The 25,736-nt window shown below is 32.3% G+C and overlaps 2 protein-coding genes and 1 pseudogene across 2 annotated transcripts; all 3 read left to right on the top strand.

Annotated features, from left to right (window-relative positions):
* The first annotated feature begins 34 nt into the window (after window positions 1-34).
* On the top strand, window positions 35-1,186 carry LOC142608681 (thaumatin-like protein 1; annotated as a pseudogene).
* Window positions 1,187-2,247: 1,061 nt separating this feature from the next.
* Window positions 2,248-7,198, top strand: LOC142608682 (thaumatin-like protein 1). The gene is made up of 2 exons (XM_075780376.1): window positions 2,248-2,509; window positions 6,504-7,198. Exons 1-2 carry the CDS (start codon window positions 2,248-2,250, stop codon window positions 7,196-7,198), a joined length of 957 nt encoding a protein of 318 aa, XP_075636491.1.
* Window positions 7,199-17,725: 10,527 nt separating this feature from the next.
* On the top strand, window positions 17,726-19,327 carry LOC142609780 (thaumatin-like protein 1). Its single transcript, XM_075781497.1, has 2 exons — window positions 17,726-17,857; window positions 18,451-19,327. The coding sequence occupies exons 1-2, from the start codon at window positions 17,803-17,805 to the stop codon at window positions 19,125-19,127; spliced, it is 732 nt and encodes a 243-aa protein (XP_075637612.1). The 5' UTR covers window positions 17,726-17,802; the 3' UTR covers window positions 19,128-19,327.
* Window positions 19,328-25,736: the final 6,409 nt, after the last annotated feature.

Below are 25,736 nucleotides of genomic sequence, written 5' to 3' on the forward strand. Positions count from 1 at the left end.
CAATTTACATATTTAACTGAAAAACTAAGTTTCAATGGCGGGCGAAGCTCTCATCATTCTTCTTCTCTTGTACCTTAATATTGATAATCATGAGGAGAAATTGTAATTGAAATTGTAATATTTATACGCCCTTCTCTTTTCTTTATCTAAAACGAATTTATAAAATGACACTGTATTACACAAAAAATATCACAAGAAATTGTAATTGTCAACATGCCTTAATATTGATAATCATGAGGAGAAGCAAGAAACTGAATTCGATCTTACTCGTGCAATGCTAATCGTTCTTATTTTCTCAACTAAGAGTATTGATTCTCACACACTTTTTATTATATATCATTTGAACATATTATCCACTTCTCTTTTTAAATGTAAAATTGCAGGAAATATTATGGACATTATGTGTATAGAAGATACATCAACAAGAGAGAACAAATACAGTTTAATTAAATAATTAACATAATTTTATTTTGTTCTATCGTTTTTCAGGTGGGCAATCTGGTGTAATCTTCAACTACGAAAACAAATGCAATGACCCTTTAATTATGGTTAGGTGCAAGCCCGTCAATTGGTGATTCTGATCCCCAACAAGATCCGGGGAACTTTATACATATTCTGATGAATGACAAGGTAGCATTTGGGCTAGGAACAAGTGCACCTGCAATGAGTCATTCTATTTTTCATGTTAAACTGGAGACTTTGGATTAGGCACAATGACTTGCCAATCTCCACCACCCACTTACCCAGTGACCTTACTCAATTTCAATATAAACCAATCTGTGGTGTCCTATGAAGTGAGCTTGAACCGTGGGCATAATAATGTGGCAGTCCGGATCGAACCCATTAATGGGACTCAAGTCGATGGGCCTGGGCCATTTCCTATTGTGAATTGTGTTCAAGATATAAGCAATGTGCGTCAATACAATTAATTTACTGGCCACAGTTAAGGATGGCAATATACATGTTGGTTGTTATAGTGCATGTGATGCGTTAAAGGATCCAAAATATTGTTGCACTGGGGATTATGGTAGTCCACAGGCTTGCCAGGCTAATGACTAACGAGTACTCAACTAGCTTTAAGAAAATATGCAATCTTGCCCATACCTCTCCAGGTGATAATCAACCTCCAATTTACAGTTGCAGTGAGGCAGAGTCGAGTTACAATATGACCTTTTGTCCCTCATAAATTTGCCTCGTCATTACGATGATAAAGTTAATGATTTCTGGATAAGGCAAGATAACTCGTACTTGTGGTATGATTCGAAAATTGATTTGTACCACCATGGAAGCCAATTTAATAGAATCACCAAATTATTAACTTACCCATCATTCTTTCTTCTTTTTATTTTATTTTTTATTTTTTATTTTACAAGATATAAATTCTACTCTAGTTTAATCTAAGTGTATATGCGTGTGAAGTTCTCTCCTGAAAACTTTAATTCTAACCTTTCCCCTCTTATAAGAACTTTGTACTTGTGAAGTGACCATCACACCGAAGATGCGCAATGATCTCATAATTCTTTTCTAAAATTAATGAATTTGTTTCAATTATATATGGAAGCCTAAATCAATGAAATTAATCCTTTCAAATGGAATCTATTAATTTGTATACGCAACAACAATGAATTGAGATTCGGTGCAATTAATATTGCTATTGCACTAAGCAAATAACTCTTAGTTATGAGAGGGAAATTAAATTAAAAAAAAAAAAAAAAACTAGTCGTAGGTCCACACAATGCATGAGAATAAATAACTATTTGTATTGTAATATAATGTATAATTTTTTGAAGATAATTTTTTCTCCTTAAAAATTAAACAATTTCTATATAGGCTGTGTTTATTTTAGTGTAAAATATTTTCCGGGTGTAAAATAATTTCAGGTGAAAATATTTTCAGGAAAGGAAAATAATTTCTAATGTTTGGTTGCATTTTAAGAATTATATTAGAAAATAATTTCAAGTGTTTGGTAATATTTTGAAAATGCAAATTTTCTACTAATTTCTCACATTTTCTCAGCTTCCAAACAAATTTTATATCAGAAAATCCACCACCACCCACATACCAGCACCACAAAAAATCCACCACCACCCACACACCAGCACCACACAACACAAAAACCACCAAAACACCACCACCCACACCACCACAACAACAACAAAAAAATTAGAGATCAAAGAGAGAAAGATTGAGAGATTGAGGGAAAGAGAGATCGGTCTTCAGCGATGGCGATGATCTTCAGCGGCGGCAATGATCTTCAATGGCGACGACAAGAACGAGATGCAAGGCTCTGATCTAGATGGTGGCGACGTTGGAGCTCAACCTGTACTCGTCGGTGCATGGCTGGCGCTCGAAGAGTTGGGTCTTAGGTGTTTGTGGATCGGTGATGAGGGAGGGGTGGGGCTAGTGGTCGGTGACGGCCAGATCGGCGACGATGAGCAAGAGGGAGAAGAGGATTTAAGGAAGAAGAGAGGGAAAAAAAAAAAAGCTTGGCCGGTGCGTGATTTGGGCGGTGAGCGGCATGATCTGAGCTGGGCGAAGCTTGGCTGGGCGGCCACCGTTGCTCTCTCTCTCTCTCTCTCTGAATCTTGAAACCCATTTGAAGGAAAATAGAAACGGAAATGTATTTACAGCTTGAGGGGCTTATTTTACAGTCAAACTAAATCAAATTTTCAGTTTGACTGTATTTTCAAGTGGAGCCAAACACACACCCAGGTGTAAAATAATTTTCTGAAAATTTGTTCTGCCAAAACAAACGCAACCTTAGTCTAATTAGGTCTACTTCTGTCCAATTTGGTCCACTCGGTCCAATTCGTTCCACTTGGTCAATTTCGGTCCTCCTTCAATCCATTTTAGACTAATTGGTCTTTAAATTGATTATTTTTGTGTAGGTTTTATTTTTAATTTATCTCATAAATTTAATTTTTTCTTAATTTTTGGGTTGAAAAATATGAGATTTTATTATATTTGAACTAAACTCTTTACTTTTGAGTTAAAAAATACAAAGAAAATACTAAAATAGACAAAATTAGAAATGTGAGCCTTAAAAATGCAATAAAAATGATAAATATTCAAAAGTCTTATTCGGTCCACATTGGTTCTATTCGGTCTACTCTGTCCTCTTTGGTCCTATTTAGTCCATTTTGACCACTAAAGTTCTATTCGGTCTAAGTCGGTCCATTCAATCCACATTGGTCATATTCTGTCCACTTCGGTCCATTCTGTCCACCTTAGTCCTAATCAATCCATTCTATCAACTTTGGTTCTATTCGGTCCACATTGATCCTATTCGGTCCATTCTGTCCACTTTGATCCACTTCAGTCCAATTCAGGCTATTTAGTCTAATTCGGTCCTATCTAGTCCACTTTGGTTCTATTCTATCCACTTCAGTCCTATTTAGTCCATATTAGTCCTATTCAGTCCGTTTTAGTCCAGTATATGCACTTCGGTCTGATTTAGTCCCTTTCAGTTCACTATGTCCACTTCGGTCCATCCGTTCTTATTCGCTCCATTTAGTCCACCTTGTTCCTATTTGGTCCTATTTTGTAGATTTGGTCCACTTTGTTCCATTTGGTCCAATCCGGTCCATTTGGATTACTTCGGTTCATTTTGATCCACTTCTATTTATTTTTGTGCACTTACATAATGAGAAAATACATGTTTGGGTTGAAAGTACCTAATCTAAATCCAAATATCTTTAAAAATATATATAAATCTCAAACTTGTTATATTTAAAATCTTAAGCATAGCATTTATTGTTTCTACGCTTTTGTTAAACCACATTTATGTAACATTACATTCCACCTTGGTATCAGCTAAATTTAAGCGAAATTCTTTGTAAACATAAAGGCTATAAATATACAAATGTAATCTTTAGGGCAATTATTCATTTGTTTTGTCGTCGTTACTTTTAAATGAATTGCATGAGGTTGATTATAAATTTAAATAAAATAAATAAATATATGCATATATGTATGTACGTACGTACGTATGTATGTATGTATGTATGTATGTATAATTTTTATTTAAATAAATTATTCATTCTCTTAAAAGAAATTATCATGATAATCAAAACTCATAGAAAACTTATACTTAATTTGTATAATTTATCCTCTAAATTTTATTGTAGAGATAGAGAGACTACTTGTGATGGGGAATTAAAAAATACAATATGAAAAAGTAAGAACCTAAAATAGGGTTTTAAACATTACAATCATCAATATAAAGTAGAGTTGTAAGAAAGAATAAAAAATCAAGAGAAAGAGAATAACCACTTTTTCAAGAGAGAATGTGAGAGAGAATAATAAGAAATTTACAAAAAATAATATAAGAAGAAAAAAAGTAAAAATAACTAATAGTAAACATCAAATTATTTAAGTCATGTTATGTAATAAAATAACATTATATTCATATTATATATATACACTATCTTTATCAATGCAATATGATAACATCTATGAAATTAAAGAGAATAAAAAAGATAACAACTTAAAAACACAAAATTTAATCATATCAACCCAAAGTAGACTTCCAAATAATACAAAAATTAACCAACCTAAAGTACAGATGCAAGAAAAATAAAATAAAAGCCACCAAAAATGAAGAAAAAAATAAGAGAGAGAGAGAGAGAGAGATAAAATTTTGTGTGTGAAAAAATTATGAATAGAATGGAAAAGAGAATTGTAAATTTATTATGAAGGTAGATATATAGTATGTAGTAGGAAGATAAAAAGGTAAAAAGGAGGGGAAAAATTAGAGAAAGTACAACAGTTGGGAAATTAATAAGAAAAAAAAAAGAATTAAAAATTAGAGAGAATGTTAAAAATGGGTGATAATGTGGCTGTTGACATTGCTCAATAGTAAGATACTAAAAAGTTGAAAGTTAAAATTTTTCTTATTGCACCGGATCTCATTCCTAGAGTGAATTTTGGTCAAAATAAAATAAATGGGACGAAAACCTAAAATCAATCAAATATTAACTTCCCCAATCATGCTTTCATTGCCCTCTTATAAAAAATATCTTACTAATTTGGCTATTTCCACCGCACACCCTTGGTGCGATGGTCACTCCACAAGTATAAGTACTTGTGGGGTGTGGGGGGCAATGGTCGGGGTTCAAGTCTCCAGGAGGGAGCTTTCACACACATATACACTTAGATTAAGTTAGAGTAGAATTTCTATCTTATATATATAAAAAAATAAAAATAAATAAAAAAATTGGCTATTTCAATTTACATATATATATATATTAAAAATATAAGTTGGAATTACCAAATAACTTAAGCAAGGGAGAATTTATATATAGGAAAGGTAGGGTTTGTATTTTGAAGGAAAGCCAAGCGTCATTGGCAAGTTAAAAATTTGTTGATTCTATTAAAAAGTTGACTTGATGCAAATCAATTCTTGTATCATTCATATATATATGTGTGTGTGTGTGTGTAAAAATTGAGTTGAAAGTGTAAATTGAAATAGCCAAATTAGTAAGTGACTGTTTACAAGAAAGGCAATGGAAGCATGATTGGTGAAGTTAATATTTGATTGATTTTTGGTGTGTGTGTGTGTGTGTGTATATATATATATATATGTGAATGATACGGGAATTGATTTACCACCGCATATTCTTGGTGCGATAGTCACTCTTATATTTGTGGAGTGTGGGGGGCAAGGGCCGAAGTTCAAGTCTCCAGGAGGGAACTTCATACACATATACACTTAGATTAGGCTAGAGTAGAATTCTATCTTGTATAAAAAAAAAAAAAAAAAAATACGGGAATTGATTTTTATCAAGACAACCTTTTAATAGAATCAATAAATTTTTAACTTGCCAATCACGCTTGGCTTTCCTTCAAAATACAAACCCTAGCTTTCCTATAAATTCTCCCTTGCTTAACTTATTTGGTAATTCCAACTTATATTCTTAACTCAAAATCAAAGGTTCAATGACTGGCGGAGCTCTTTTCACCATCCTTCTTCTCTTGTTCATTACAGGTAACCGATTGATACGCCCTTCTCTTTTCTTTTTCTAAATGTTAGTACATCACAAAAATATCACAGATATGTGTAAATTTTAAATACACCTTAATATTGATATTTATGAGGAGAAGCAAAGAAGCTAGCGGCATAAGAACCTTAAACGTGAGAATGACAATATATTGACTTTAATCAAGATCTCATTGTCTATGTGATTTAGGCAAGCGGACAAAGTGATATCAGCTTTTCACGTATAAAGTTGAATAATCCTGGCGCCCATGTTTTATTTTATTGACTAATAGTGTAGTGGTTAAAGTATGGGAGAGGTTTTAATGTTTTAACAAAAAAAAATAAGTATGGGATGATCGAGTAAAGTTTACATTCACCCTCATTAGTGCACATATTCCATGCACATTATTTATTTCTTGTTTTAATCGTGGATATCAATAAAAGACGTGTACATCATACATGAAATTTGAAACACTATTTTTCAAAAGCAATATACACTGTCTAAATTTGAAACAATATTTTTCAGGTGGACAGTCTACGGTAACCTTCAACTACGAGAACCGATGCACCGAGTCCATATGGCTCGGTCCCACCCCATCAATTGGTGATAGTGATCCTGAGTTCACTTCAGTAACTTCAAAGACCCTCCAAATGCCTGATCAATGGAAGGGTTTCATTTGGGGGAGGACCAAGTGCAGCCTCAATACCTCAAATTATTTTTCATGTGAAACTGGAGATTGTGGTGGCAACAAAATTTGCCAATGGCCAGTACCCAATTCCCCAGTGACCATACTTAATTTCACTATTAACCAACCAGTACAAACCAATCCCCTTGTGGTCTCCTATGAACTGAACTTGAACCACGGGCATAACGTGCCAGTCCGGATCCAACCCGTTGGTGGGTCTCTAGTTGGTGGTACTGGACCATGCAATGTGGTGGATTGTGCTCAAGATTTTAGCAATGTGTGCCCGCCTAACTTAGTGGCCAAGGGCAAGGATGGTCGCTATGTTGGTTGTCTTAGTGCTTGTGATGCTTTAAAGGATCCAAAACATTGTTGCTTTGGAAATTTTGCTAGTCCACAGACTTGCCAGCCTAATGAGTACTCACGTATCTTTAAGAAAGCATATGGTCTAGCCCACACTTATCCTGGAGATAATCAACCTCCAATTTATAGTTGCAGTGGGGCAGCGAGTTTCAGTATCACCTTTTGTCCCGCATAAATTAGCCATTTTTTATTTTATTTTATTTGATAGAATAGAACAATGCGGCTGTTTTGTATCTTGAGTCTTGACAAATTAAAAAATTCTTGACAAGGAATATTGGGTAGACTCAAATGTTACAATGGTGTGAATTGTGCAATTTCTATACTTCTAATGAGATGAATGATGTCATATTCATGTGAATGAGCAATAGTATTGAAATATTTTAAAACTTTACAACTTGTTCTTACTGGGAAGTATCGTTGGACTCAATAGGCATCAATGTGGGTGTGAAAACCATGACCAAAGAAAATGCTAGGTCAAATGCATGTGTATCCCAAAATGAATACTCAATTGACAATATTTTAACCATACATCTAGGGTTTTACAATTTGAAAGCACCACTTGATTATTTAAGGATTAAATCAAGAAAACCAAAATTTAATAAATTACCTTATTATTCAAATGAAATTTGAATTACATTGTCTTACAAAAAATTACAATACTATGACTCTTAGTTACGTATTAATAAAATATGAAAACTAATTTAGTCCGAAGGAATTATGTGTTAGCTATCCCCAGTATGTGATTCACGCAATATGGCTTTCGGCTGTATGGGACTTTGATCCAACGGGGAGTTTTCGCCAAGTTAACCACTTCTCCAAGTTTTTAGATTTGATGCAACACATAATTGAGGAAAAAAAAGTATCTGGATGTTTTTGCAATTGGTTCCGTAGAAATAGACTTCGGGTAGAAGAAAAATCCTTTCCTATTAATGATGTGATCCCAATGGCCAAGCAAATCCTCTCTGATTTTATTTGGGTCATCCCAGTAAAATTTTATTCTCCCACTGCCTTAAATCCAGATCAGGTTTTTGTTGGTCTCCTTCAATGAACCCTTTAGTCAAAGTTATTATTATTATTTTGATAGAAAGTCAAAGTTATTTGTGATGGTTCAGTGGTTAAGGAGTCGAGAAGCATGGATTAGGGTGGTTGTTCGAATTATTCTCAGGGCTTGGTTTTGTCGTCTATGAAAGAGAAAATACTCTTACCCCACTCGGTTGCTAATGTAGATTCAAAAGGCCATTCCCGCCTTTTTCTATTGATAAGGAGTCCAAATCTTCTGTCCTACTTTTCCTGCTCCACTCTATACTCCACCAATAAAAACTTGACACGTGTCTACCTAATTAATTAAATACTACTATTAATTAATAATGGTAGCATTAATAAGTCAATAATGATAGTATTTAATTAATTAGGTAAACACGTGACAAGTTTTTATTGGTGGAGTATAGAGTGGAGCAGGAAAAGTGAGACAGAAGATTTAGACTCATTGATAAGCTACACACACACTTAATGTGTCTTGAACCCATAACCTCACCCTCTACCAATTTTCTTATAGAGGTGAAGGTGCCGTTTTTGTAAAACTTTTTTTTTCTTAGTACCATATATATGAGTAAAACTGATTAGAAAATGCCAATCTAAATTTATAACAAGGAAACAAAAGAACGAGTTTGACTCAATACTCATAGTACTGGAAAAGAAATCCTTAACTATAACATTTTTATTTTTTATAATTCGATAGTTACAATGGGGTAGGGAATTTGAATTCTAAATGTCTTGGAAACAACAAGAGGTTTTTTTTAAAATTTATTTATTTATTTATAGTTATCTTACAAAGGGTGAGTTTGGTTTAGCTTTTTAAAACTATACTTTTTGAAAAAGTGGGATTTTCAAAAAATGCGGTATGAAAATGTGTTTTTTTTAAAGTTGAGTGTTTGGCTAGCATTTATAAAAGTCACGGTTTCAGTGGTAAATTACTAAAAATGACAATGTATATATAAAGTATTCTGAAAATACTTTCTAAAAAATAATCCTAAAAAGAACTTTCAAAATTTCTAAAAAAATTATTTTGTTTCTCACCAATATTAACTAATAATAACTTACCACTTAAGATTTATTGTGAAAATATTGTGATAACATTTCTCAATTTTAACTTATCATTCTTTATTTTATTTTTCCCTTATTTCTTTACCATTTTTTTTTCATCCATATTTCCTTCTTTTTTTCTTTTTTCTTCCCTCTTTTTTTCTCCTCCACAGATGTACCCTTCTTTTTTTTTTTTTTTTTTCCTTTTTTCCTTCTTTCCCCTTTTTTCCTACCACTTCCTCCAGAACATTCCAGCTTTCGTTTTTACTTTCTTTCCCCTTTTTCCCCACCACTTCCTCCAGAACGTTCCAGTTGCCACAGAGCTCTCTTTCTTTTTTCTTTTTCTTTTTTTCTTCTTCTTTCTCTGTTTTCTCTTACCACTTCTTCTGCAAGTTTCTTTCCCTCTATCCCATCAAAACACACAAACTTAAAGGTCACACACACCACACCATTTGATTCTCATCAAACAAAGATAGAGGGGGGAATCCAAAAGGAAGGAATGAGTCAAATCGGAGCTTGATCTCTGCCTTCACCGCCACCTGTCTTCCTCAATACACCTCCATCGTCTGCTGATCTACTCTGCCTTCACCGCCGCCTGTCTTCCTCCCCACTGCTGCTTGATCTCTTCCCCACTACCGGCAGAAATGGATCAGATCGGTTTTTTTTTTTTTTTTTTTTGGTTCTGATTTCATTATTGGGTTCCTTTGTAAAATTATGTTATAAACAAAGGGATAAATTTGGGTTTATAGGAAATTTGCGCAACTATAACATGAAATGCACCAGCACTTTTTTGCAATGGAGCCCAGGGCTGCTTTCGCGAAACGCGCTTTTCCTTCACAAATGAAAACGTAGCTTTTTTAGAAAATGCAACTTTTAAAATTTACCAAACACAAATTTTATTTATTTGGTTTCAAAAAGCGCGTTTCAGCTTCTAAAAGCTTAAACAAATGGGCACAAACACTAAGACTAAGAGGTGTCAACTAATTAAATTCCAAGACTCTTCACATATAGCTTACTTTACCTTCAAGCATATAAGCTCATGCCCATGTTAAAGACAAATAGTAGTTACCAACTGTTTGAGATGGTTTTATTTTCTGCACCTATCAAGCAAAATTCAACCTGAAAATCTACCCCTCTCGTTCAATGTCAACCTTATTCATCAATGGTTTAATGTGTAAATTGTAAGAAAATAAATGGTAGGCGCAATCTCAACATTAAATAAGAATCTCATATTTTAAAAATAATAATAAGTATATAATTTCCCAGACAAAAGTCTAAGCACAATCTGTTTCTCAAAAAAAAAAAAAAGTCTAAGCACAATCTTACTAATAAAAAAAAAGAAAAAAAGAGTCCAAGAAAAATATTGAGAAGACTCGTTATCAAGCATGAAGCAATGAAAAGAAACCGATTTCCCTCATCAGCTCATGTTCTCCAACTTAAAAAACTATAAGATAACTCAATCATGAATATCAAGCTACTATGTTCTAAAAGGGAAAGAGGACTAACTTGTTTTGCCTTCAACATAGCATATTACTTTAGTCAAATCTTTCAAGTTAGAGCATTCGACACCCTTCTCTGTCGTTGTTGTTGTTGTTTTTTTTTTTTTTTTTTTTTTTTTTTTTTTTTGGCATAGAAACAACAGATGAAACCCGGTCAAATGGTTCCAATTGCATAAAAAGCTTGTAAAATCCATCCAGAAATTGGGACAAATCAATATTATTCAGACTCATTCCTACCTATCTATTAAGCTTCAAGTTTTTCAACCCTAAGGCAAAACTTTACTTAGCTTGAACAAGATGGAGTTCTTCACACAGTAATTCTAATCAATAAGATAAATTAGTACCTATCCCCAAAAGCTTAAGCTATAAAACAAATATTAAATTTAATCATTTAACGAGAATTCTAACTCTCTATCTCGCGTGTGGGCCCAAACTGCCCTTAAATTTTAGAGCCCAGCGTGTGACATTTTTAGTTTTTTTAAATAGGACGTACAGTGGAGACATTTGCACTGATATCATGATAAATTAATTATTGTCTCAAAGAGCTCACCGTGTGAAATTTTATTTATTTTTTAAACAGGACATAGAGCGAAGACAATTGCACTGATATCATGATAAATTAATTATTAATCCAAAAGCTTAAGTTATTAAAAAATGGCAAATTTACACATTTAACGATAGTTCTAATTGAGCATTATGGGTTTTGAACTAATTTAACATACTCAAAAAACTAATGCTAACAATAAAAAACTAACTAGAGTAGTAAAGTAAGGGTTTTTGTCATCACTTGACAAAAACACTGAATTTGAAACAACAGAATTACGCTAAAAAAACACTAATCACGTTCCACATTTAAACATAGAAATGAAAAAATCAAGCCCTAAAAATTCATGTAGAATTTAAAAAGAATTAGTACCCGTCGTCCTCCTAGAGAGAGAACCCAGCAACAATTGCAACCAGCATTAGCTTCAATTATTAACCAAATTCACTCTCTCTCTCTCTCTCTCTCTCTCTCTCTCTCTCTCTCTCTCTCTCTCTCTCATATTGCGAGAGAGAGAGAGAGAGAGGTACAAGGTGGCAATGTCCTTGAGGGAAGCGGAGGCGGTGGCTATGACAATAGGGGAATCACCAGCTAGCAATGAGGCAAGAACCTGAACGGCCTTTGTGTGTGTGTGTGTGTGAAGCACCGAACAAACCAAAATTTTGAAATTAAGCGAATTGAGAACTAATGTTCTATTTTATTTTATTTTATTTAAGTATAATTTGATAGTTAGTGACCGTTTGGCTAGAGTGATGACAATTTCAAATTGTTATTTTTAGGCATTTGGTAAAATCATGAAATTGTGCTTTTTAGTCTTGTAAATGTAAGAAAGTGCATTTTTGTAACAATTGCATATTGCCACTTTTTAAAATAATTTGAATCAAAATATTGAACCAAACTTAGTATTAGGGGGAAGGATTTGAACATTGAACATTTTTACCAGACTAGAAACATAAGAAAGGGGATGATACAAAGTTCTTTACCGTTATGATTATCATAAATTCACTATTCAGGTCGAAGGATTTAAACATTTGACGTTTTTACTGGAAACATAAAAAAGTGATGATACAAAGCTCTTTACAGTTATGATAGAAGATGAAACTTGAATTAGAAAGGACAATTTATTCATTCCAATAAGTTTTGGTTCAAACCAATAAAAAAATGACACGTCATTCATTTTCAATCGTGTGTATATAAATATATATAAAGTCAAACCTAAGATGAAAATTCAATTAGAATCCTCAATGTGTCCTATTTAATTTAATTTTTTTACCTAGTTTTTGTGTCAAATCTATATATAATTAAAGTCAATGCTAAAAGAACATTCAATTAGATTCTAAATTGGATTCCAATTGTATATATATTCTAAATTCTAAATTAGACTCAAATTTTGTATCTCATATCCTAATTATTTTTTAAAAAAATGTTGCGCCAAATAAGTTAATTACATGCAAAACACAATAAGTTTGTTAGAAATTAGCCATAAAAAAAGCCAAACATCGTTGCTGTCCTAAGTCCTCCTCCACGTCCATAATCCACACGACCAAACTCACATTTTGTTCTTCCATTAAATGAGAAAATTGAATATAGATATGTGAGATTAGTGACTAAAGTTTGTATTCTCCGATGGAGTAAATGTGACGTGGGTTTGGGTCAAATCTTAACACCAACGGATCCAGATTCCTCTAGGCCGTGGTTACAGGTATGTTCTTTAAAACAATCCCTCTCTCCTATTTTATTTGTTTATTAGTTTTAAAATGATAATAATACAAGGCACCCCATGCACACGGCCTAATTTGTAGTATTTGCTTACGACGGGGCTAGGTACTTTTGTTCTTCAATGAACAAAGAAAAAACATAAGGGCTAGATACTTTTGTTCTTTATGAACAAAGAGTGAACATGATTGATGAAGCAGGATTGAATAAAATCATGAGTAGGAATCTCTAGGATTAAATTTGTTTTCAAGGGATTACAGTTAAAACATGATCAGTCCAATCTTATGATCAATAGAAGTAGGAGAATAGAAAATAGTGAAAGGATAAAAAAGTGAAAAAAAATATGATAAATTACGGTAAACCTATCTATGGTTAGGTTCGTTTTTACTTTGTCTACCCGTAATTCAAAACTTAACACTTTGCCTACCTAAGGTAACTTTCATTAAAGATATGTTACCCACCTCTTTTTGTCGTTAGAAAAACGTATTTTTAGGAAGAAAAAAAAAACATAACAAAAATAAATTAAAAAAAAATTAAGATTTTTGATAGTTTAAGAGCTTCTACGAGAACATATGCCCAAAAAAAAAAAATCAAACCTAACCCAACCACTATAAATATCATATTTTTCTTCTCCACGTGTCTCTTTCCTCTCACCTATTCTTCTAAACATTCTCTCTCTCCCATCTCTTTGCTCTCTCTCTCTCTCTCTCTCCCCGATGGTGAAGTTAAGGAGGCATCGGCCACCACAGCGAAAGGCCAGATCGACCACAACAGAGAATATTAATTCCTTGCCCAGATCGACACCATTGTTTTTGCGAGGAATCCATCCTGACGGTCTAGATTGGACTGTGATGCCTTCGTTCTTGCTTCGTGCGTTTCATTTTTTTTGTGGTTTTGGTTGTGGGTTCATCTGATTTTGCTTTGTTCTTTCTGCTTTTTTTTGGATAAGAAATATAAGGAAATTTGGAGAACCCAGATTGAAATTAAAGGTTTTTTTAAGAGAAAAATCCATAACCTAGGCAGAAGGAATAATTGTTTTGAGATTGAATCACCACCCTTTCTGCTTTGGTTTCTTCTTTGGTGGATTTAAATTGGTGTTGGTTTCTTTGTTGCTAAGAATGTTTACTTCGCATTTGATTTTTACTTGTTTCTTTTTTTGATCTAAAAGATAGAAACTTTCATTGATATAAGTCGAAATACACAAAGTATGACCCCTGTTTCTGCATACCGAAAACAGGGGAAGAGAAAGGCTAGTATCATCATTTCCTATTGTAAAGAAAACAAAACAGCAGTGATGTTCATACCCCTTTTTTTTTTTTTTTTTTGGAAAATTGGAAACCTTAGTTTTTTTATTTATTTATGTTTTTTCGTATAAAATTGTGTTTGTTTAATGGCAAATTTCAAGCGGGTAAATGTTAAATTTTGAATTACGAGTAGGCAAAGTGAACATGGGCTTAACTACAGGTAGATTTACTTTAATTTTCTTTAGAAAATATTTTATTTTTGCTCCTTTATGTTTGGTTGGAGGAATGGAAAATTGGAGAGATGAAAAATTTTTTTAGTTTAGTTGAGAAGAAAAATAGTAAAATAAAAGATGTGATTTATATAAATTTATTGCCATGCTCCTCTAATACAAAGTAACAAATTATACTTTTATTGCTTAGGTTTGCTCATCATATAAAATAGCCCCATTTTTTTGGATCCTTCACTACTATTACTATACATGTGCGAGTCGAACTTTCACCAACTACGAATTCTCTTTATAACTCAAAACTTATTCTTAAATGGATAATCACAATTGCACACAAAGTACACACGCTAATATGGTGTTCCATTATCCCTCACTAATTTCACGTATATCTATTTTTCACCATTATTTTCCCATGCAGCATTTGTGTGTATGTATAATTGGGTGTGTGAAATAGACACCACTTTTCTTAAATTGCTTATGTTAATATTTTTAGCCTCTCTTTTTCCAAAAAATTTAAATAAAAAAAAAAAAAGTTTTTGATATGTTTACATTCTTTCTTACTAATTAAACTACCATTTCACCTATACCGTTCAACACCTTATCATAACATATCTCAATGAACGCCTTAGTTATTGAAACTGTCCTTTGTGCCCTTACCACGTACCCCCACCCCTCGCAGGACCTTTATATGTAGGTTGCGTGGGAGGTTGTAATGCCAATTTATACTATCACAATAAAAATGTTAAACAAAACACATGCACCAGCATATAAACAATGTAAATTGACAATAATGCATCGCCAATAATAAGTATCATGAAGTACAAAACGTTCCCCAACGAAACTAGAGCAATCATCTCAGCATTAACTTGAAAAAAAAAATTTATCACAAAATAATAAATTCATTTGGTGTGTTACATTTCTTGGTTATCATATATTTGGTGGTTTTGAGTTTGCTAAAACCACCATGTCATTTCCCTGTGACATATTAAGGGTACATTTGGTACACTGAATGTGGATTACAATAAGAATGGTAATCTTTATCACTGGAAATAAAATGTGTCGTAATGGAATAATTAAACCTATTCATTAGTTTGGTTGTGAGTTGTAACATTAGAATAAAATATATGATCTATTTTAGGAAATATCTCATTCATACAATTATATTTCCTAGAAAATAGTATATTTTGAACTTTAGAGATTTGAGTTATTTTTTTATGATTTTTTATTCCCATAATTGTTAGGTGGATATGAAAAGTTTATTTATTTGGAAATATATTAATGTTCAAAATTATTACATCTACTAAGGAATAGGTATTATAATCCTTTTAAAAAATAATAATTATTCCTCATTTTAAAGAATAGTTGTTCATAAGGAATGACTATTCTCTGTAATAAAAACATAACCAAATTATTGAATAGCTAAACAAAATGAATAATCGTTACATTATAGTGCATATTACAATCTACCAAACATGCCCTAATTTGAGCCTTGTGAGCACCCTCATGTGTAAAGGTGCAATCCTGTATCAGTATGGGCCCCATCCTACTTGGCACAAGAGTATGCTAGTAACCTTATGGGCAGGGAAGTCACCACTTAATTTAGGTTCAGAAAAATTTGTATCTTTATATAGAGGTTTAACAAATTATAAATGTGTTTGAAATTATAGTACTATGAAAAGGTATAGGGCACCTAAACCTCTTGTAAGATAAAGAGTCTTATAGAGGTGTTTGAGTATTGTTGCTCAAAATGATGTGAAAACTATGGTTTAAAAAGTGTTTTGAAAACACGTATTTAAAGTACTTATAATGAAAAAAATATGTTTGATACTATACTTTTAATAACGTATTTTCAAAAGTAAAAAAACATAATTGTGTGTTTGGTTTGTGTGTGTGTGTGTGTGTGTGTGTGTGTGTGTGTGTGTGTTTTTTTTTTTTTTAAGTTATGACATGTAGTCTAATCAGTGGGACCTACAGTTTTTAAAATATTTACAAAAGTGTCATTGAGCAACGTTATTTGAAATCTGAAAACTAACAAGAGGAGTTTTCTAAATTCAGCGTTTAGACGCCCTAAAATGAGCAACGTAACTCAAATACTTCTAAAAAAACACCCTTACCAAAAGTATTTTTAAAAAAAAACCACAGTTTTCAATGTTTAAACACTAAAAACTGTTATTTTGAATCACATATCAAACAGGCCCTAGCTAGGAACATATTTCAAACAAGATTTAAACATTCTAAGCACCCTAAGGTTGTGTTTCTTAAAGAGCCGACCTACGAATGACTAGAGATGTGTACACATGCCTCCTAGCAAGGAGGAGTTGTACCCTACAACAGGTATATGTTACTTGTGTCTCACAACTGGTGGATCCTACTCCTTAGTGGGACCCACTAGTTGTGAGACACTAGTAACATATACCCATTGCAGGGTATATTTGTCCCCTAGGAGGAGTTATACCCTAAAGAAGACGTAATAAAAATAAGAAACATTTCTTAAAAAAAATTTTTAGCTATGCTCTATAAGAAAGAAACAAAGCTTTGATTTGATCATTTCCCTTTTTCTATAATAAATGGGGAAAAAAACAAAAAACGTTGTCAACATCGGCAATAATTTAAATTAAATAGATACAAAAATGATGATAGTTAATTTTTTTTCTTTTTAAAATATATATTTTTTTTTTGATGATATGATAAAATCTAATCCACATATTTAAAAATGTATAGATAAGAATTTATAAACTACTCCATAAAATTACTCTAAAAACTCTAGATCTTAACCCTCATCTGTGGTAAATTTTATTTTTTAAAGTTATGAAAATATCTTTTTGGCCGAAGGAATAGAAATGGAACCTATACTAGATACCAAGATTAGATGCCCTACGAATTGGCTCCAGCTGCAGCCCTCCTACCCGTAATTGTAAATAACTCCAGCCGCCTCAATAATTTCAAAGCATCAAACAATTCCCATGTTTGAATCAGACAAATTAGTTTTGGCACAACTTAGAGTTTGGATAGGGTTATCCTCAAATTTCCAAGGTCATAAAGCTCTAAACGTTACCTTTAAGTCATGGTAATGTTGAAATCAGACTAGATGCTTCGTCTCTACCTCACATGCACGTTGTTAAATTTTGAATATAAGTTTATTGAACATGACAGTCATACTACTATGACGTTTGAAAACCCGTTTTGTAACGACTAATTCCCACTGGCCACTGCTTCCCTTACCAAATACTAACACATGTAGATTAGTCACCGACTCACAGTAGCGGTAGCGACCTGATTCCGTAACGGAAAGATAACAACCAACTGGGTCAATAATAAATCCAAAGTCCAATTTTCCGGAAGTTTAGCCTTTAAATCCGTGTATAAACCACTATATATACCACGCTAAGTTCATTGGATTAGCACCAAGCCATACCAAATTCAAGTTCATCATTCATCATATATACTTGTTACCACCAAATTAAGCAACAATGATGAAAACCCTGCCACTCTACGGCCTTACCTTGGCTCTCTTTTTCTTATCTGGTATGCCTCATTAATCACTATCTACTTCTGATATGAATTAGCATATTGCTTTTGTCAGTAATTTTCATCTTTTCTAATAACAATAATATTTTAGGGTGTAACACCTTTTTTTATTTTCTTGAAAACTCGTGGACATGCAATCTCATATCGGGCAGCTATACAATAAAGCCATGAACCACTTGGATTAAGATTCCATTATTATATTTACTAATTTTTCACATGAAACATATTTTAGATTTTATGTATCCGACCCTAGTTCTTTCTCTCTTGATCTCTTCTAACATATTGTCCATAGAGGAATAGACCCCTAATGGACAGGTCACATAGAGGCAAGTATACTAGATTTCATGCAGATTCATATCATCGGTGATTCTTAATTATTTATTTATTTATATGGACGCATCTTATATTTCAATTGCTCAATATAATTTTGATACCTACGGTTATAAACCTGAGTCGTCAAGTCTTTTACTAATGAAACACTTACAAACAGAACCATCATGATAAGTGATTATATCTACATGTAAAAATTTCTGCTTACAAGATAGGTTTTATTTTTCATGTTTAAAAGAGTTTGGTTTACTTGCATACAGGTGCGCACTCTGCTAAAATAACTTTCACAAACAACTGTCCAAGAACCATCTGGCCAGGAACCCTAACTTCGGATCAAAAACCTCAACTACCAAACACTGGATTTGAGTTAGCATCCAAAGCATCTTTAACACTGGATGTTCAAGCTCCATGGAAAGGCCGGTTCTGGGCCCGAACCCGATGCACCACCAACTCAGGAAAGTTCACTTGCGAGACTGCTGATTGTAGCACCGGTCAGGTTGCATGCAACGGTAATGGTGCAATCCCACCAGCTTCTTTAGTAGAAATCAACATAGCAGCCAATCGTGGGATGGACTTTTACGATGTTAGCCTTGTAGATGGCTTCAACTTGCCTGTTTCTGTAGCAACCAGAGGCGGCACTGGTGATTGCAAGGCCACCAGTTGTCCAGCCAACGTGAACGCGGTTTGCCCACCGGAATTGCAAGTGAAAGGGTCTGATGGGAGCGTGCTTGCTTGTAAGAGCGCTTGTACTGCTTTCAATCAACCACAGTACTGTTGCACTGGTGCATTTAACACCCCTCAAACATGTCCACCCACAAATTATTCTCGCATCTTTAAGCAACAATGTCCTCAAGCTTATAGCTATGCTTATGATGATCCTACCAGCACCTTTACCTGCTCAAGTGCACCCGACTATGTTATCACATTTTGTCCATAAATTATAGAGAGGAATTATGAGTTCCCAAAATGGTAATAAGAAACTGATATGTTTCAAGTAGGCACATGTATGTATGTGTCAACGAAATAGTTATTTAAATAAAACATAGACCAAATAAATACTTCAAAATTTTACATATCTTTTTGAGAAAGATGTGGTTGTGCTTATGAGTTATGAAAAGGAAGTTTTTTCATGCTACTCTATCACTTGTTATTCACGTTGTACTAAAACAGAGGATTTTTATTAATGAGGGTAAGCAGACAAATTTAAATTGATAGACTAAGAATGTATTGACCCTTTAGGTAAATAAATCTGTTAATTAGCCAAGTGAATTAATAAAGTCAATTTAATATATAATATGCGTGGTAGCACAAACAAATTATCAATTAACTAAATGCAGCGAAAATTAAATTTGACACGAGTGATTTGTTTATGAATGAATCCTACCGGGTGAATTTAAGGTCATCACTCCCGAGAATCTACTATTATTAAAACAAATGATTACAAATAAATGAATCCCAATATCTTACATCAACCTACAGTTGAACCTTTACCCCAATACATAATTAGACTTGTAATGTACTGACAATCTCTCTTTTCAATACAGGGCTCCAAGTACATGACTAACCAATTAATGCATGGATCACAGTACGTCACTAACACACCAACTTAAGAAAAATGTTGGCTGCAAAATTCTTTATTTCATCCACACAATGAAGAAGCTCATTGGTTACAAAACCCTTAGCGTACAAACGCAGTAGCTTCTTCAAGAGAAATATGAACTAGGGCAAATTGTTTCCGGTCACAAGAGTAGATAATCACTTTGCATCAAGTTACATCACCTTTGACGACCCTTAAAATAATCCTTATATATGTCTAGGGTTATGAGAAAACAAACCCTATACAAATATACATGGATATGCTTGAAATTAGATTTAGAAATCTAAATTTGTAATTTTTGATAGATACAGTTGTTGAGGTATCTATCGAGTTTCAAATATTAAACCTCGATAGATACATCTATCGAGATATTTGTCGAGTTTTAATGAACAACACTTCTTCACTTGATTCTTGGATAGATTTGCATGACTTCAATACTTGGACTTGAAACCCTGTTCCTTGAAGTATTAAACACATCCTAGATCTACCCAATTATAAGTAAATATGTTTTGTCAAAAGATTAATCAATTCTAAATAACATATGTTGATAAAAAATTCCACACATGTCTTAATATAAATTAAAGAGTAAATTGCAAATCACACCTCTCAAGTTTGAGGCCAGTTCATTTTTTTCTTCTAATGTTTCAAAGTCTAGATCCACTCCCCTAATGTTAAGTGTTGTTTTAATTAGTAGTCTTAACTGTGCAAATATGTTTGTTAAGTGTTAACTTACTCAACATATTTTAACTGATTCAAACATGAATGGATTCTCAAAGAGTTGAAAAATCATTTGGTAGAATTTTTTGCCAACTTTCTCAACTCGTTAATTTATGTACAACTTTTGAAGTTGTAAGGAAAGCCAATCAAGGAAGTCAATACCATACCAAAGAAATCTATAATACTAGCCATTAAATAGGTACCATTACTCTTACAAAATGTACCAGAAAAAATGCCAAGTTGTACCGGCTTATTTCAGTTGTACCAACCTGTACCGGCTAGTATTGGCATTTCGGCCAATACAATAAAAAATATAAAAAATTGAAAAAACAATTATTAAAAAACATTTTATTTAATCTAATATATAGGTTAATGTACTTAAGCTAATATTTAGGCTTATAAGAAATATGTGGATTTTAACTTTTATGTTGATAAAAATAAAATTTTATAAATTCAACTAGTATCAACTGGTACCGAAATATTTCGTTTTCCTAACTAATCTGAAATAGTCTGTGATATGAGATTGACTCCTTTGAAGCCAATACGAATAAGCTCTCCTCAACAAGCACTAAAGAAAGAGTGATTTGGCTTAGATTTGGTAAGTGACAACTTTGACCACTTCAACATGATAGTAACATGTGGAATTAATTTAGGTTGAGGCTAGGTAGGAGTAAGAATTTAGGAGTAATTACACATAATCCACCTGTGGTTTGGGCAAAAACCACTTTGCCTACCCGTGGTTTAAAAAGTATCACTTAACCAACCTGTGGTATGTTTTCGTCAATCTCCGTAACCCACCTCAAGCCCAGCTGTTACAAAAATACTTCTTAATCCCAAAACACAATATAATGCAAATCAAAACACCCAAAACTCAAAAACTTTTCAAGAGAGAGACTTGTGGTGAGATCAACATGTTCTTCATGGTTTTTATATCTCATTTTCGGTTTGTCCTGGCCCGGTGGTTTCATCTCATCACGGTGGTTCTGGCTCTCGATAAATGGTTAAAAATTTTCTCACCATTAATGGGTTGTAGCTCTCCATTTGGTGGTTTTGTGTCACCATTTGTGGGTTTTGTTAGTTTTTGCATTTGGGTTTGCTTTTTCTTTTTTCTTTTTTTCCAAAAATCATGGTGGCTAGTGGTTATTGGTGGATTTGGTTAAGGGTTTACAATAGAGAGAAAAGAAAGATAGTGGTTTTGGGTTTTAGAGAATTTGGTTATGGGTTCACAATCTCACCACAACCATATCAAACACCTAGCTTCTCTAAATTCTTCTCCAAATCGTCCTTGTATGTTGGTAAGCTTTTTTTTTTTTTGGAGGTTTAACACATACCCATTATTCAATTTTCTCTCTTTGTTTGGTTTCCAAGAAAATAAAAGGGAAAAAAAATATTGGGTATTGTACTTTGTGCTGTTTGAGCTTTATATTGCTGTGTAAAGGCTGAAACTTTTGATTTTTTTTCAATTGCTAAAGGAGAAAGAAATTATGGGTTTTGTGATTTATGTTGTTAAGGTTCTTGTAAAGATGAGAAACTTACTAAAAGTTGAGCCTAAAGGGTGTTTAAGACTAAGATTGAAGAGTTTGATTCCTTTTATAGTTATATGGTTGATGAGAACATTTGAGAGAACTTGGGAATGTGAAAAAAAATATTCTAGGTTTAATGATTTATGTTACCTGAATTTAGAAGCTTGCCTCTATTATGCTAAAGTTAATATAAGAATTTTTTTTTTTGGCATATAATTTATTTTCTGCTTTTATTTGGTTGCTAAGAAAACTGGGTATGTTCTTCATGTTCAAAATTTATGTGAATTGAGAGAGAGACCGATACCACTTTTTGATCTAGTTTCTCTTTCATTTTTATGCTATTTTTTGTTTTGGGAGGAGAGAGACATAAAATTTGAGCAAAAATACCTATTTACTCCTGATTTTAACAAAAGTGGGTTACGGAAAACAAATGGAACATACCAGAGGTGGGTTAAGTGATACTTTTCAGACCATAGGTAGGCAAAGTGATTTTCGTCCAAGCCACAGGTGGATTTAGTGTAATTACCCCAAGAATTTATAATATATATATATATATATATATATATATATATATATATATATATATATATATATATATTTCACTAGAATTTGAATGCATCATATTTTCTTTGAAGGGTAGAATATATAGTTCCATATGCAAATACAATCATAATAAATGCTTAATGGTAGAACATATAATTTGACCCAATTATAATAATTGCATATTAATAACTATCATAATTTTCATATTTCATATTTTTGACAAAAATAAAATTTATATTATATAAAACTTTCATGTGCATTACACAGGTTATAAGTTTTTTTTTTTTTTTTTTTTAAATTCAAGGTAATTCTACTAGGAATTTTAAATTACCTTGAATTTTTTTTAAATCTTATCAATTTTGAAATGTGTAAATTGGATTTTGCAACCTCATCAATAATTTAAGAAATAAAACAATTTCAATAGTCAGGATTTCTTTTTTTTTTGGAACATTTTATATAATATATTTAATAAATTAATTTGTTGAATTAAATGATAAAAGTGGGAGATTCGCTTGGTTAATAAGTCATAATTGAGGAGTTAATGTTTTTATAGAAATCCTTAATAATTAGTGTTTATGAACTTTATGGCGGAGTTATCTTAAAAACTCTATAAAATCTTAATTCTTAAGCCAACTCTTCCTTCTTCTTCTTTTTTTTTTTTTTTTGATACAAGATAGAATTCTATTCTAGCCTAATCTAAGTGTATATGTATGTGAAGCTCCCTCCTAGAGACTTGAACTCCAGCCCTTGCCCCCCACACTCCACAAGCACTTATACTTGTGGAGTAACCATCGCATACCCTTGGTAGTAATAAATAGATATTACATTATAGACTTACAGTAGTTATGAACTATATAATATATGTGTCAATTTTTTTTAATGATACATTGGTTGATATGCATAATTTTTTTTTTTTTGAGTAAAGGTATGCATAAATTTAAGATGATTGTTTTGTTTGTGCTTTTTTTTTTTTTTTGCAATATTTATGAACAAATTGACTTTATTTCTTAAAAACATAAAAAATTAATTATTTCTGAATATACCTTTAATTTATGCATATTCTTGGATTCTGATAGGAAATGGTTAAATTATATTTAATGCTTTATTAATGTTAAATAATATATTTAGGAAAAAAATTAACTGATGTCTTAAGATATTGGTTTAAGAAATTTCTTTAATAAAATTTTTTATGATAAAAGAATAAAGTCAAACTATACATATATTAACCACACATTGCCGTTGTATATCAAGAAATTATTATCATTTGAAAAATGTGTTTGTAAGTCAAGAAAATATAATCAACACACATGAAAGTTTGAAAATAGAGTCAAGAAATTTTAAATAATCAATCACATAGATATTGATTGGTAACCCATAATGAAAGTTTGACTGATTATTGATCATCAATCTTCTGAAAAATGTGCATTACAACTCATAATTGAGCATTCAATAGAGTCAAGAAACTATTATCATGCCAATTATCAACTTATCAATAAATTATGGGTCATATTAACGGTTGCCCTTCAAACAATGGTTAACAATTCATTTTAGAAATATCATTTGAAAAATGTGTTTGTAAGTCAAGAAAATATAATCAACACGCATGAAAGTTTGAAAATAGAGTCAAGAAATTTTAAATAATCAATCACGTAGATATTGATTGGTAACCCATAATGAAAGTTTGACTAATTATTGATCATCAATCTTATGAAAAATGTGCATTACAACTCATAATTGAGCATTCAATAGAGTCAAGAAACTATTATCATGCCAATTATCAACTTATTAATAAATTATGGGTCATATTAACGGTTGCCCTTCGGACAATGGTTAACAATTCATTTTAGAAAAGTTTTAATACCACTTTTTATGAGAAATGGAAAAAGCTGTCAAAACATTGATTGCTGTTTTTTCTTTTCCCTTAAAAAATTTCTTTAAATGGATTATTAACCATTGCCCTGAGGACATCTATTAGTATTTTCCATAAATTATTAATTTTTCTACTGAGTATCTTAGATGTGATAGTCGCTCCACAAGTACACCTTCTTATAAGGTGAGGGGAGCAAGGTCAAAATTCAAGTTTTTAGAAAGGATTTTCACACACATGTATTTCTCTCTATTGAAAAAAAATATCTATATATATATATATATAATAAAAAGAAAATAAATTATAAACATTTATAAAAAGGAAAATAGATTCATAGAATCAAAAAATTATTAACGTGCTAATTGCTACCTTCCAAATACAGTCCCCACCTTTGTAATAAATACTCCAAACTTCTTCTTTTTTATAAGACTCCAAACTTATTTATTTAATTGGTTATTCCAATTTACATATTTTAACTGAAAAACTAAGTTTCAATGGCGGGCGAAGCTCTCATCATCCTTCTTCTCTTGTACCTTAATATTGATAATCATGAGGGGCGCAGCGAAAATGGGTAAATACCCATTTCACACCACAAAAAAAAAAGGGGCAAATGCCCCCTTTTCCAAACTAATTAGGAAAATTTCCCTCTTTTGAAACTCGATTTTCTCAAAATCGAGTTTTTTTTATTATAAATTCTGGAGCCCTATAGCGACGTTTTAAAGACTCTATAGCGACGTTTTAAAGACCTATAGTGGTGTTTTGTAACTCGAGTTCCATGTAAGTTTTTCTTTTTTCTTTACCTATAACTAGAATTCATGAAGCTCAAGTTCCAAAATGTCGCTATAGGCTCCTTAAAACATCGTTATAGGGCTTAACTCGATTTTGAGGAAATCGAGTTTCAAAAGAGAGGCATTTCCCTAATTAGTTTGGGAAGTGGGGCATAATGCTTTTTTTTTTTTTTTTTTTTTTTTTTTTTTTTTTGCCAAAAAGGGTATTTGCCCATTTTAGCCAAACATGAGGAGAAATTGTAATTGAAATTGTAATATTTATACGCCCTTCTCTTTTCTTTAGCTAAAACGAATTTATAAAATGGCACTGTATTACACAAAAAATATCACAAGAAATTGTAATTGTCAATGTGCCTTAATATTGATAGTCATGAGGAGAAGCAAGGAGCTGAATTCGATCTTACTCTTGCAATGCTAATCGTTCTTGTTATCTTAACTAAGAGTATTGATTCTCACACACTTTTTATTGTATATCATTTGAACATCTTATCTTAACTAAGAGTATTGATAG

Source organism: Castanea sativa, chromosome 9 (genome assembly GCF_040712315.1).
Source record: "Castanea sativa cultivar Marrone di Chiusa Pesio chromosome 9, ASM4071231v1".
Lineage (NCBI taxonomy): Eukaryota > Viridiplantae > Streptophyta > Magnoliopsida > Fagales > Fagaceae > Castanea > Castanea sativa.